This window comes from Epargyreus clarus, unplaced genomic scaffold (assembly GCF_041222505.1).
Source record: "Epargyreus clarus isolate Ecla_fem2 unplaced genomic scaffold, WU_Ecla_fem_2.2 ptg000012l, whole genome shotgun sequence".
NCBI lineage: Eukaryota > Metazoa > Arthropoda > Insecta > Lepidoptera > Hesperiidae > Epargyreus > Epargyreus clarus.
Genome location: NW_027332220.1, coordinates 33198 through 48765, shown reverse-complemented (window position 1 = coordinate 48765; position 15568 = coordinate 33198). Strand labels below are relative to the sequence as shown.

At 40.0% G+C, this 15568-nt stretch overlaps 1 protein-coding gene across 2 annotated transcripts in view; it reads left to right on the top strand.

Annotated features, from left to right (window-relative positions):
* LOC140745992 (uncharacterized) overlaps positions 1-14227 on the top strand; it is a 68720-nt gene extending 54493 nt beyond the window's left edge. The window contains exons 1-2 of one of the 2 annotated variants that reach the window (XM_073077968.1): positions 8284-12245; positions 12508-14227. In XM_073077968.1, coding sequence (XP_072934069.1) covers positions 12511-14151 — 1641 coding nt within the window. In that variant the 5' untranslated portion in view covers positions 8284-12245; positions 12508-12510 and the 3' untranslated portion in view covers positions 14152-14227. Of the gene's footprint in view, positions 1-8283; positions 12246-12507 lie in introns of those variants that run through there. The other variant, XM_073077967.1, reaches the window with a different exon arrangement.
* Positions 14228-15568: the final 1341 nt, after the last annotated feature.

Here is a 15568-nt window from a genome sequence, read left to right as displayed (position 1 = left end):
GTGGCGTCCCTAACCCCGGTACTATCAGAGTAGAGGGCGGCACAGTAGAAGTAGCTGGATAGGATATATGTATAAGAAAATAAACTTTCTAACGTCTATGTCGTTGCGTATAATTTCGTCAAAATTAGCTTAATTTTTTAGGAGGTTAGAAAATAACAGCCAGTTATTTTAGTCTCATTGGTTTACCAGCGTAGGTCTGCCCACTACAAAAAAAGTGGAAATCGTTGAAAACATCAGAAATAAAGAATTCTTTCTAAAAAGTGAATATTTTAATACTCTTAAAGCTTCACCAATCTTAAATCATCTGAAGAAACAGGTTGTAAGAAATAATGGCTACTGTCAACTCTACCACTTATAAAACAGACTTCAAAGCGAGATAGTCGTGTAATCGTTCAATTCGGCTCAATTTGCAGCCGTGGCCTCGCAGGCCTCGTCGTCATAATAATACGCAAGAAAGTGAAAACACTCCACTTGTGTTTACTGTGTAGTGACTCCATGTCTTACCTTGTACGAGGATAGTCCTGTTAAATGAACTTTATTTCTTACAAATTTGGACATTCGCCTAAGACTCATATAATACCTTTTTTTTAATATATGAGTGGTAAGTGGCCATTGCCACACATGGACATTTGTGAATAAATCCAGATAAGCCTAATTTAACACCTGCTTGGGTTTGGATACCTTACTAGCTTTAAGCAATAAATTGTAACGCTTCGAACAAATATGTTTCCCTTAGCACACCCTTCAAAATGGAACTCAGTAGCGGTTAACGCTGCTGTTATTAGTCAGATGTGACGGCGGTGCCTTTGGAATCGCCTAACATAGGGTTCTACCACCTTTGAATTGAACCTATAGGTACACCTGTTCGTTTCCTGTGTGTATTACACGTGTAATAATATGTGTATGTACCTATCGTGTATTCAATCGCAATTTTAATAAGTCCTCTGTATTTGTCGTTGTCAACACACTCAACGATACAAATACTAGTGTCTGTTAGAATAGAAAACGTTTATCCGTTTAAATAAAACGTACCAAGCAGGAGTGTTGAGTTTTAATTGCCTTAATGAATTTGAACTCAGCCGAGTCATTGGCGGCTCCCGACTGACCTCTGCGGCGAGGTCGCGCGGGAAATGTATCACACTCGGACAGTAAACTTATACCGGATATAAACCTGTTTTTATGTATCAGTTCCTTTTGTAACACAAAAATTACAAGTAACAAGAATGTCCCTTTGATTGTAAGTGGCCTATGCCGCCCATGGATATCTATAATCAATCCCAGATAAGATTAGAGCCCTACGTAAAGTCGACTAGTTCGGAACACCGATGTTATGTCTACCTTACTGCACGAAATATCTGTAGCTTAGTAAATCTATGAACATTTATTAAAATCAACCAACTCTAAATAATATCGAAATCGAGACAACGCGAAACTCTATCACATTATATCTAAGTGTCAGAAGACAGTTATGATGTCCTAAATATTCACATGCCATCATGGTTACACGAATGTGTTGTGTGGAACTTTTTATCACATTACTGCAAGTTCTATAACACACATAATACACGTTACTTCAAACAATACAATTATCACAAACACATTTCGCACGAAACCAGTCAAGCATCGTACTGCGCGCAGTCGCCAGGGGGCGCGGCCGACGACCTCGCGCAGTTTGCACGATGTAGTATATGTTATACCATAAGTTCTAAGAAAGGTATTATAATACTAAAATGGACCGTTTATGAACCGTCTAGCATTTCTCTAAACTAAGTTGTTTTACCTCTAAATTTTACAGTGTGTGCATTTGTATAGTAGTATACTCGCCTTGCAAATTGGTTATTTCTTGCTTCCTTGCTTGTGAAGAGAGTTCGATTCCCGGTCTAGCAACACCACATTACCATAAAGCCTTTATTATACTACTGCTGGGCATGGCTCTCTTCTCAGAATAAAAATATTAGGTCATAGTCCTCTCCACTGGCCAAGTGCGGATTGGTACATTACGCACAACTTGATAAAACTCTCAGGCGTTGTTTTCATCACGATGTTTTCCTTCGTCGTAAAAGTATGTGATAATTAATTTGTAATGTACGAGTACACAAAACTTGGCAGTGCATGGGTTTTGATCCTCGGACCTAGTGCGGAAATATAACATACCTACTACTTGGCTATTACTGCTTATTGCAGACACCAATCATTTAAAAAGTGTTTTTTTTGTTTCAAGTCTGGGAGTTTGTTTATTTCTTTTTATGTATATCCATGGCACCCACGACATAAAGAAATTCATAGAATCCTAATTCCAGGGTATGCGCATTAGACATCCCATCATATTAATACATTAACTTATTGGACTATGCCAAGTCAAGTTCACAGAGAACAAATTTGTTCAGTGAAATCCTAACCAGTCTATTTTAATAATGAATGCACGCTCATTGGAAATCATGACTTCATTTCTGGTAAATTAATTGACGTATCCAATTTTATGAAACAACGCTTACTTGCGCAGGCGCATGAGATCGCGTCACATTTCTCATTTATTAATTGACTCCCGTCGTGTTGCAGATGAGCTTTTCCGTGCGACTGCACTCGTAAAATGTAGCTATTTTTATGCAAGAAATATTGTTAAGTTTAAGATACAAATAGCCTATATGATGCTTTGTATAATTCTCTATATGCAAAAGAAAGAACCCAAATACGGAGATATTGGTTTAAAATAGAACAAAATATATTATAGAACTAGAACTAGAGAATTAGTATAAAAATAAATTCTCGACCTTATACGCGACTCAAAAATGTCGGTAGTCTATGTCACTCCCAGAATTAAGACGAATCTAACGTTCATAATACACATTGAAATTCGCCAAGCTCTTTGAGTTGCAGGCTGTAGAATGAGACGTACTTGCGTTCGAATAAGGGTAATGTTACTCGAACGCATCCTCAAAATTTAAAGGACAATTATTTAAATCTTCTAGAAACTACAAGGATAAATGGGTATACATAGATAAACTATCGCATTTATAACTTAGTTTCCGCTATTTAGTTGAAGCCGTTGTCATAAAACTGCTTACGATTATTTTGTCATTACATCATTTATCGTTGATAGCGATAAGTGTTCAGATAACAATAAGTACCGGTAACTAAGGTACCTCTCCTTCACGAGAATTGAACCATTGAATTGATTAAATGATAAATTTCAATTCATTGAAGTAGTTACGTACAGGAGAGATAAGAAGAGGATGTGATATTGAACATCTGTTCTCAACCTCAGATAAGATAAGATTCCTACCTGAGGTTAGCCACAGATGCATTGCTACCCCTGATTGCAATGTTGGACGGCCTCGAATACGTATGTCTCCCTTACCACACTCTTTACAGTGGAAAATAGGAGGGTTTTACTACTTTTATTAAGCAGAAATAGGTGTGGCGGTGGTGTCTCTGGAGACGAACCATAAAGAGTTCTACCACCTTTTTCTGTTAATATTTTTACAACAGAATAAGTAGCAATGTTAAGACTCTAATACCGAGTCGCATGCCAATACAAAAAACTTATTTATTATTTATTTCCCATTTTCCGATAATGGAATGTTTTCTTATAAATACACGGTGTTTAGTCAGTGATTGAGAATTGTGATTTTCCAGAAGTATAGTTAATTCCGTCACGCTAAATAAGCTTGAAATTGTATAACAATTTGGTTTTTGCGACGAATCTCAAGGCATCTTCACAAAAAGTGCACAGACTCGAAATTAGTGGGTATTATTACCACTGAATAATGTATTTATACCTTTTAGAAATAATAATAATTATATAACTCCCCATGTTATGAAAATGCTTTGCTGTGGTACATAATAAATGGCTTACAAGTATTTAATAATAATGAGAGAAATAACGCTTTCTTTTTTACAACTCTACACTAGGATTCCCTGTAAACACACACAACGACGAATATGCAACATACACCTAGACCCAGACGAGAAATCTAAATTCATAATTTATTTTCTGGCCAGGGACTGAACCCGGAACTGACTGCAGTCAGACCGGTATGGTGACCGCTCCGACACGCGGGTCCAATTGCCTAAAGATTTTTAAGTCGTTGCGCAGTCTCATTAAACGGACTGTACTTGATTGTAGATTTTACAATGTATATCTATGTATATGTATTGTAGGTATGCCTTTGATAAAAGAACAACAATGTAGCGCGCACGACATATGTATGCGCAACTGACCATTGCGAGCTAGCAAGCCGGCAGGGGTCTACATACGTCACGCATATCGCAGTGGCGACTGATTTGTCTTCCTTGATCCGATGCAATAATTATGCCACTCGTGAATGTAACGAGAAATGCGGTTCGCTTACGTACCACCACTTGGTGGGGACTGAGGAATAATGGGGCAGTCAGCTGCCAATATTTGTACTGTATGTGTCACAATCAGTGTAACCGATATTTAAAGTATGAAGTAGCTCCAGCTCCAAATGTACCATTAGATTAAGTTTACCATTGTAAATATTTTTATTTTCTTAAAAGATGTGTGTTATGGAGTTTCTTTTGCCGCTTCTTTTCCATAACGAAACACCTTGTGAAATGGCGGTTAATTTTTTGACATTTAAAAAGAGCTCTACGAAGAACCACTTTTGAATAAAAATAATGTTTTTTTTTAAATATATTTGTTTCATCAATAAACATTTTAACAAATTGCATTCGTAAAAAACAATGTATTCGAGTGAGTTTTTTTCCAAATCCTATTATAATAGTGGACATTAATAATTATAACATAAAAATAATTAAAACATAATTGGCACTGACCTTCTGAAGTTCTACACCTGTCCTTTAATTTGTTTATTCATTTTAATTCTAAATGTAATCATAAAATTATATCTTGTTTCGAGCAAAAAATAACGACGTATATAATACGTGGACTTTGACTTTGGTCGCTCGTACATAAAATTATCTCAGCAACAACCGTTACTTTTGAGTACGTACTATCGGTTCAGTTAAATGTATATAAAGCAACTCTTCCAAATGTTCCTCTTATATCTTCTCAAATTTTTCAAAGGTTCAAACTTTTTCATGTTTTAACGAAAGCGTTTACTAATTTACACATTAAAAGGTAATGAAAATCTAACTTTCAAACTATCATTGACTCCGTATGTGAACTATCTGCCATGTATTGTTGTGATATTTGCTACCAAACATAAACAAAGTTACGTTTAATAGTTTCATTGTTCTGCAATTGACACCCGAGTCGCGACCACATTACCACCGCATTAAATGGCGCGACGCCGCTGAATATTAACTACCAGCCGTCAACCACTAGCGCTAGGGATGCATTCTTTTCAAACAAGATAGATTCAAATCGAAGTGTAATGAATCGATTCAAAAAAATCTAGACCCACAGAATCGTTTCTCCAAAAATCGATCTTCGTTCTTTTCAGCTACGAAAGGGTGAAGATAGCGAAAAAAAGGTCATCAGGACCAAACAAGCGCTGAAATACGTATCCGTCAACAAAAAATATCTTTAATACATTAAACTCTTGGAATTCCAAAAGATCGATTTTCGATCTTCTAGGATTTTCATCCTCCTCCTCTCGGATCTTCCGATCGAATCACTGAATCGATCCATTATTATGATCCATTATCGATCTTCACGATTCAAATAATCGATTTTTCGCCCAAAAAATCGTTTCTTCGATTAATCGATCTTAGATCGCCATCCCTACTCAGCGCCCGTGGAGGAACGTCCTCGCGCGTGCCAGCCTTACCAATAACCAGGGCCACACACGCTAATATAGCTCTTAATACGAGCACATATCACCGAGAGTGGCCTACATGTGGCGCTGCTTACGTCGTTGTCGCCCGACGCGGCCGTGACCGTTCCGGCAGACCTGCTGCGGTAAAGGTCGTACACGATCCATCACTTGATTATCCTGCACGCAAAGACGCTACGATTAGAGACCTATTGCACTGATCTGTCACAAATTCACGACTGTAGCTATAGGTCAGTCGATAAATTTCGAATAAATCGAGGGCTAATCCCCTCGATTTATTTTAACGTTAATAAAGATACATTATCTTGTCTTGAAATACTTCTTTCACCAGAATGACCACGTTGAAATCAAAGAAATTTTCTTCAAATAAATCCGTCACAACAAACTATTCTGAAGCTTTGGGTGAAACGTCTGTTTGTAGCCATTGATCAAGCTGTTGATACACACATACCGCATAAGTAAAAGTGAGTATCTTGTCAGACGGCAACACAAAAAACTGCTTACTACATACAGAACAGGAAATATCCGTACTGAGGCCAGAGGCACAGGCACACACTACCGACGAGCTATCCTACGAACAAAACATCTAGACTGGCATTAGTCACCCCGCCTCGCTCGCAATTTGTTACCTCGCTAATTTATTGGCATCTTGTAATAGCTTTGAAAGCGTTCTTGCGTCAGCTTCGTCTGTCATCTCCTAGACTACGGTACGATCCTATCTGCTGCACACCTGCAACCGAAACCATAGCGATCTGTACACATAGACCGTGAACCCTCGTAGGTATAAATTGATAATAATTAATCTGTCTATCTATCAATAAACATAAAAGTGAAAGAATAGGTAGCACTAACTTACTCTTCAACTAAGTATCGCCGAGCTTAAACTACTGAAGTTAAAACCATAAAATTTAGATTTAATTATTTAAACACTAAGAAAGGGCATATGCCGTTCCTAAGTTGAATATAATTTGTTGGCAAATTTGTTAATTTTGAAGCAAACACTATAAAAATGTATTTGCAGATAAAATAAAACTTGTTTCAACATTATTTAGTAAATCTACGGCGGTAAAATAATGGATGACTTTTTTTAATTGTATTGTGTTAAATATAGTTTATAATTACAAAGTCGCGGGAACATATAATGCGAAGTTTTTAGGCACCATCGAAATTTATCGTACTAATTTCGAATATAATACGAAGCTCCTTATCGAAGCGTGAAGCAAACTGGTGATTCATTAAATTACTTATCGTAACCATTTTTTTGCGGTTGACGTCATTCATTGTAACATAAACAATGCTAGAGGAAACGGGTAACAAAGATAACACTTTTTATAATATAATTAATATTTAAAGTAATCGTGTCATTGCATTGGCCCTGGGTCTTGTGGACAATGTCGTTTGCTGTGGGTCAGTGGTCGCGGCGAAAACAATGAAACACCATGCCGCTACGTTCACCCATCAAAACATTCTAATTATATTCCCTCTAAAGTATCACACGTCTTTGATTGTTGGATGTTGGCAGAATGAAGGCGTGAATGAAATGAAGATTTTTAATTTGTTTTTTTTTTTATTTTAAAATATATTTTTTGTAGGAGTAGGAGTAGGAGACGAGCTTGCATTCCACCTGATGGTAAGTTGCTACCGCCGCTCATGTACATCTGTACTCAAACCCAGATAAGATTATATACCTACCTGAGATCTGCCACAGATTCGCCGATTAAGAGGATTAAGTTCAAAGTTAAAGTAAGGAAAGCCTCAGAAAAGTTTGTCTCCTTTACCACACCCTTGCTGCTATTAGGCTGAAACAGGTGTAGCAGTGGTGCCGGAGTTAAACCATAGAGGGTTTTACCACCTTCAAATTATGGTTTTGGGACAGAACCGCTGACTCAGCTTTGTGAGAGCAGCAAATTTGAGATAGATTCTTTTTATATCTTAATAAATGATTTGGATTTGATTTATTTATAGTTAATTTTATGCCATCAAAAACATACTTGAAAAAATAACAAGTTTCATAACTTAATTCTTCTCCCGTAAAGAGTTGTGAGATCCATGTGGTACCAAGTCGATTAATTTTTCAGTCCCTACTTAAGAGACCTTCTATCTTAAATTATTTCTTAATTAACTAACCTAACAACATTATATGAGACCATATCAATAGTAAAATCTTTAATGTTTTAAATAAATAGATTGACTTGGCAAATCATCATCACAAATTATACAAAGAAGTTTATAGAACACTTTCATAACCTTTAAAGGCCTAAGGTGGATGCATAATCAAGGAGATTGATTCATATTAAACGAATCTAAACTACGACCTCTATAATATCGGTCGTCCTGCTTTATATTTATAACCCATTTCAATATTAATGACTACATCGATGCTACTTAAAATAACAGGACATTTACATAATGGGTTATTGCCAAACTGTGAACCAGTTGTAGTTCTGAATTGTTACATCAATATATTTTTTGACCTCTGATACTCAGAATGAATGTTATCCGTATAACAAGGCAAAGCTCAGTTAGCGTATTATAATAATATGGAAAATATTTAATAATTGTCCAAGTGCGAGTCGAACTCGTACACGAAAGGTTCCGTACCACCAAATATTTAATTATTTTTATTTTTAGTGTTTATTGTCATTGCGGCCACCACTATACATAGGTATTCTTTAAAAAATCCAAATCTTTATCTATTACTGTTCAAGAGATGGAGTCCTGTGACCGCCTGGCAGATAACGGACGCTTAGTACTAGGGTTCCGCTTTTAAGGTAGGGAACCCTAAAAACAATAATTAAGAGACTTGTATAGTGAGTTCGTGAGGTCGTGTCGTGACGGTGGTTGTTTTTGTATCGTGATCATCTTCAGCACTTCCAGTTTGTGCGGCGCTGATCTCATCATTACCTAGTAATTATGCTCAAGGCATCTCCGAACTGATGGAACACACGATACGAACTTTACAAAACAACGATATGGCAACGTTTTTGCTAAACTCATTTTATTAAGCTCCAATTATGATTCTCTACGTCGCTTATTTGTTTTTGTGTGTGCTCTTTTTTATGAAAATAAAGAAACAAACGAGCGTACAGTTCACTAGTTGGCAAGTGGCCACTGACGACCATAGACGTCTATAATCAACCTAAGATAGGATTAAGTATTGCTACCCGGAGGACGAAACTCAAGCGCCCCCTATAAATTTCTCTCCCTTGAATCTCCCACACCCATCAAACCAGCAGATTTATACTATACTACTGTTAAAAGGCTGAATTAATCGTTAGTCTAATCTTGGACTGATTTAGGTTAGTTGTGGTTTAGATGAAGACCTTTCTTCTTTCTTTTCGATTCTCTATTTAACTTCAGAAATATTTCAGAAGGTAGTTCGACTCCGGCGGCACCACCGCCACACCTATTTCTGCCTCATAACAGCAGTGTTAAGCGCTACTGTGTTCCATTTTGAAGGGTGTGGTAAGGGAGACATACTTTACCGTTCCAGCTCAGGGCTGCACATCTGTGGCCGACCTCCATGGGCGGCAGTAACCACTTACCATCAGGTGGACTGCATGCTCGTCTGCTATTCCTATACTTATTATAAAAAAAAACTAAACTAAAGCTAAGAACTACTATAGAAGCCACAGTTTATAAATGGATACATTGTATGGTATTAATTTAAAGGTTTATTCTAAGCAATGATGTACCGACCGGATAAAGATCCGGTTGCCGCATCAGATAGCTGCTGGAATGTTGTCCAAGCTACCCTTGTTATAGTGACTTCATCACGATGATCTCACCATCGTGTGCTCATCATGGTTTTAGGAGCTTGCAACTTTGTAAGCTTAACTTTGTAAGCTTGTAGACATATATACCTAGTACGTAATAGGTTTTTCTCTAAAAGTTAATGCTAATCTATCGATGATATCAATGATGATATATTTGGTCGCTGATCGCCTTTCTTTATATTTTTGATGCATTCACGGTTATCTGAAAATCCTTAGGGGTAGCCACGAATCTGTAGCCAACTTCAAATACCTAAGAGTCTCATTTTATCGGGGGTTGATTACAGATGGGCGATAGTAGCCACTTACCATATCACCTAATGCACTGCTTGCTGGTTTAGGTACTATTTTAATAATATAGAAAAAAAAATGCTTGCTTTATGTAACATGACGAAAGCGCAATTTTAGTTACTTATAACACAAACTGCGTTCATAAAATTATACTTTGAAGATATCTACAAAAATATAAAGAGAAACTTTTAAAATATCTAGAAGCAACCACGTCAACACTTAATGACACCGTATTACTATGCGGAATAAAAATAATTATGGTAATTATTCAAATCGGAACAGTCTAGCGCTACAGCGCTAGTACACGGGTACAACAATTAGGTGTGAGATAAGTTGGAAGGTGTCAAAGCTGGCACGGAATGGGTGCCGGCTGTCTGTACCCGTGGGTGTAGACCTCTCCGCCGAGTTCTTGAACAGACGCTTCTAAAAGAATTCATTATTACAATGTTAAATGTTAATACTAACTGACTTACGTATTAGGCGCCTATCACAATCCTCAGAAGTTGTAACGCCTGTGTCGGCTTCAGTAGCAGAATAGTAGTAGAAGTGGTAGAATTCCTATTATATATTGAGGTGAGTACAACCGTTGGCGGCAGTTACCACTTACTATCGGGCGGACTGCATACTCGTTTGCTACTTCTATATATACATACTTATATTACCTTTGGTTATATTTTTATTTTTACTGCACTTTAAGATTTCGAAACTTTCAGAAAAGAACCAGTTCAATTCGACCCGCATTCAACATGCTCGTACTAAAATTTTCTTTGTAATAACTCATACACGACGACACCGTCGCTATTTAATATTCATTGATAATACAGTACAATAAACCGTTATTTAACAAAAACTGTTCAGTAACGGTTACATCGTTATTAATCTGATATTAGAACCGATAGCGAAAAGCTGTTTTGACATTACAAATAGACACTTACACTTTATTTATTTGTACAGATTATAGTAAATTATATATTCGTAAACCGTTTTGTAAAATAATTTTCTGCCGCAGCATTGGCCGGAAGACATGAGCCTGTCACTGGCGAAATAATGGCGTCTGTCCACGGAGGGGCAACAACCATTTATACGAGTGCGCAGGCGACTAACTGTTCAAGCGAAACAGGATAATTAATACCAGCTGCTGGCGGCGGAAACGCGCCGCATTCGTTATGTCGCCAACTTACTAGGGATGTCATTTCTTATTCGAATTGAAGTCGAAACAATCGATATACAAATATATCGCAGATAAGTCGTCCCATTCCTTAAAACGCCTTTTTGTGTAATGAAATATAAATATAAAATAAACTAGAATAAGCGGAATAAACATTTTTTTATTTTTTGCTTTTATCCGCTTCAGAAGGTGGTAGAACCCTCTGTGGTTCGACTCCGGCGACACCCCGTCACACCTATTTCAGCCTCATAAAAGTAGTGTTAAGCGCTGCTGTGTTCTGGTTTGACGGATTTGGTAAGAGAGACATACTTTTCCCAGGCGTTCCAGCTTTAATCCTCAGGGGTAGCGGCGCATCTGTGTCCGACCTCAGGTAGAAATCTAATCCTATTTGGACTTGATTACAGTTCTTCATGGGAGGCAGCATCCACTTACCATTAGGACTACTCGTCGGCTACGCTTATATTATAAAAAAAGGCAGAAACCCTCCTTGTAATGTCGATGTTTGTGTATCTAAATTCGTTTCGCTAGATCGCATCATTATTTCGATTTTTAAGTTTAAGATCGATATTTTTGGTACAAACGTCGATTCTTCGATTCGATCGATCTCTAATCGCCATCCCTACTTCAATAACGTTTTGGTTGCCATGTCCGATATCAGAAAATCGTTATCTAGTTCTTGTAATGTGCCACAGTCGCATACAATAAAGCTTTCATTTATAAAATTCTTAAAATTTCAATAACTTTTCGAGAACAAAATAACGCCTGTTTTTATTTTTTAACCATGTACCAGAATGCCACGGTATAGTTAATTTCTTTATGCTGAATTATCTCCAAAATAAGTTAATTTTACTTGTTATTGTGTCCCTAAAACATTGAAAGTTATTTTGTACAAGGCGTTGAGAATAATTTATCTTCTTAGGTGAAAGGAAAGAAGGTTGTACGTGTTTCATCTGTCAAATTTGACGGCAAACTGCCCTGACAGATATCACACAATAACACTAGAAATTAAGTTACATTATTTAGGTTAAGTTAGGAGTAATGATTGTCCTAACTACTTGTAGACAGTCTAACAAATAGCAATTTTAAATCGGAGTATTGGAGCTTCTCACTAAGTTGTAGCGTCTATTTCAATGTTGCAGTAATCATCATCAGTTTTCTTGTTCCTTCAAGATAAATGGAAAGTGTAGGATGTTGAAAATCTAATGTGAAGAGATACCGGAGAACGATGCGCGGGCTGCGGTCGCCGTTCAGGTCCATAATATTTGTGCTCTGCTCGCCCCATGTAAACAGTAGGGCAGCTGAGAAACTTAGATAACATTTAGAAACGGCCCTGTTGTCACATACATATTATTTAGATTAGCATTCATAAGTAGTTGTGACATTAGAATACATGATTGATAATTCATGTTTATCATTATGTTTATAATCGCCTATATGCGATTATCTCATTTCATCTTATAACAAGTGAGTTAGCTGTCAATAATTAAAGTTATTGTGTTTGTTTGTGTTGCAGGAGATGCGGGGGTGGTGCGCTCGGTGGGTGGGCGGCGGGCGGGCGCGCGCGCGCTGGCTGGCCGCGCTGCTGTGCTGGTGCGCGCTGGCGGCGCTGGCGCTGCCGCGGCTGCAGGCGCCGCGCCCCGCGCCCGCCGCGCCCGCGCCGCCCGCGCGCCTGCTGCTGCAGTCCGAGCCCGCCGCCTCCACCGCCGCGCCCGCGCCGCCGCCCGCCGCGCTGCCCGCCACCGACGCGCGCGTGCTCTCCGAGGAGGAGCTGCGCGCCGACGCCGAGCGCCGCCTGCCCTCGCTGCCGCTCGCCTACTGGCACCGCCACAAGGACGACAAGAACAAGTTCTACAAGAAGAAGGACTGCGCGCCCTTCCCCTCCGTGTACGACCTCGAGTTCCACAACACGTACTGGCAGTCGCTGCGCGCCAACGACTCCGTGTTCCACCTGTACGGCGCGTACATGGACGCGCGCAACACGTCGCGCATCGGGCCCGCCGTGCGCGTGCTGGCCGTGCACGACCGCATCAAGCCCACGATGCCGGTGCACTGCCAGCTCTGGTTCGAGGAGCGCGACGCGCCCGTCGTCGTGCGCAACCTCGAGTACAAGTACGTGTGGAACAGCAAGTGGGGCAACTACCGCGACCGCGTGCTGCAGCCGTACCTGCTCGCGTGCGTGCTGCCCGCCGAGGTGCGCCACCTGGTGCCCGCCTCCGTCTCCATCGTGCAGAACCCCTGCGACCGCGCCACCAACAACCTGCGCGTGCACTACGACCGCCCGAAGCCGCCGCAGCAGCGCAAGGAGTTCGCCGTCTGCGTCAAGGGGCTCGACTTCCTGCACGAGGACCTCTCCGTGCGCCTCGTCGAGTGGATCGAGATCATTCGCATCCTCGGCGCCGACAAGATATTCTTCTACGAGCTGCAAGTGCATCCGAACATCACCAAGGTGCTCGACTACTACAATCGACTCGGCGTAACGGAGGTGACGCCGATAACGCTGCCCGGCGGCCAGCCGAACCTGCCCGGCCTGCAGCACATGTATCTGAAGAAGAAGACGACCCACAAGAGGCAGATGGAGCTGATCCCGTACAACGACTGCCTGTACCGGCACATGTACAGCTACCGGTGGCTCGCGCTGCTCGACATCGACGAGGTGATCGTGCCGCTCGAGGACCCCGACTGGAGCTCGCTGATGAAGCGCGTGCTGCCGCTGGCGACGCCCGCGGCGGGCAAGCCGGCGCGCTCCTCGTACCACGCGTCCAACCTGTACTTCCTGGACTCGCTGCGGCACGAGCACGGCTGGGAGGAGGGCGTGCCGCGCTACCTGCACATGCTGCAGCACGTGTACCGCACGCGCAACTTCACGAAGCCGGGCCAGTACGTGAAGGCGTTCCACGAGACGGAGCGCGTGCTGGCGCTGCACAACCACTTCCCGCTGGCGTGCCTGGGCGGCGCGTGCTCGTCGTACGCGCTGGAGACGCGGCACGCGCGGCTGCAGCACTACCGCGCGGACTGCGTCACGGCGCTGAGCAAGTCGTGCGCGGAGCTGCGCGCGCAGCCGGAGCGCGACCCGGCGCTGTGGCGCTGGCGCGCGCCGCTGGTCGCCGCCGCCGACGCCGCGCTCGCCGCGCTCGGCTTCCTGCCGCCGCACCGGTGATCCCCCACACCCAAACGCATACGCTTAGTCTCTTAATCCTATACAATACTAGAATAAATCGTATTTTTATAGTTCACTCCGATATTTTATTTCTGACTCCCCTCGACTGCCTTCTTGTACGATTAAAATATACTTAAAAATATGAATGGAATATACCTCGAGACTTAAACCTCGAGAAATCAGTATGGCTCCGACACCTGTACTGCCCCAGTAAAACCTGTCGGCCCGCACTAATGTAAACTAGTACATTGTAATTTTGATTTTAATTTCCGTTTAAGAGAAATAAATTTAATTTTACTACCTAAAAGTTGATGTATAAGGTAGGTAATATTAAAAGTTATCTCACTGTAAGAAGGGTTTAGGCCATACCGCACCTTTGAGAACTTATTTAAGAAAATCTCACAAAAATGTAGTGTGTAAGTTACCACATGTTGTTTTCCGACACCGTTAAAATAAATTATAATTAATTTCTAACGCACACAACTTTGAAAAATCAGTGGTGTGCATCTGGGTTACGAACCCTGGATCCCTAGAAATTGTTCACAATCACATAGGATGTATGGGAAACTATACGTTGACCCTGTAGCCTAATCACTGTCGTTTGCGTTTTTTTAACAGAAGAAATGCTTGATAATCGACACTCAGTATTGTCGATTTTCCATAATATTATCTTATCTATACCCTTACATTAAATTCAAACCACTAAATATCACTGCAACATCTTAGTTTTATCAAAATTTAAAACGCTATCGAATAAATAATTTAATGCATAGTGCTACTCCACTTAATCTTCATAAAATGAAATAAGCATATATTTTCAGCGCCATCTACATGTTGTGTTATGAACTTCAATGTACTTTCGTTCGTACTATAGTTAAGTTAGAACTCATATAGATTACAGCGCCATCTCTGAGAGGTTCTAGGACTGAGTATTGGTAGACTGACGCTTGTATTTGTTTTCATAAATTGCACTAGATGGCAGTGTTAAAGCATATATTTTTGCAATATGATAAAATTCTAAACAGTATTAATTGATAGGTAATTTTAAAAGACAATATTTCTGAAATCCTTACGGAAATAATAAAAAATATGCGCAGTTTTATTTAATAGATCACGATACTAAAAAAATATTTTATAAAACGCAAGTATATCTTATATTTCCTCAATAATAATTATAGTTCAAAAAACTAAAAAACACGCTTTTATGATAAAATCAACTAAAAAGTAGAAAATAATTTTCAATCTAAGAATCAATTAAGGAACAGTAAATAGTATAATTGTGGAAAAAGTGTGGGGTGCTTTTCGAACCTGATAAATGGAGCACCCCACACTTTTTCCACAATTATACTATTTACTGTTCCTTAATTGATTCTTAGATTGAAAATTATTTTCTACTTTTTAGTTGATTTTATCATAA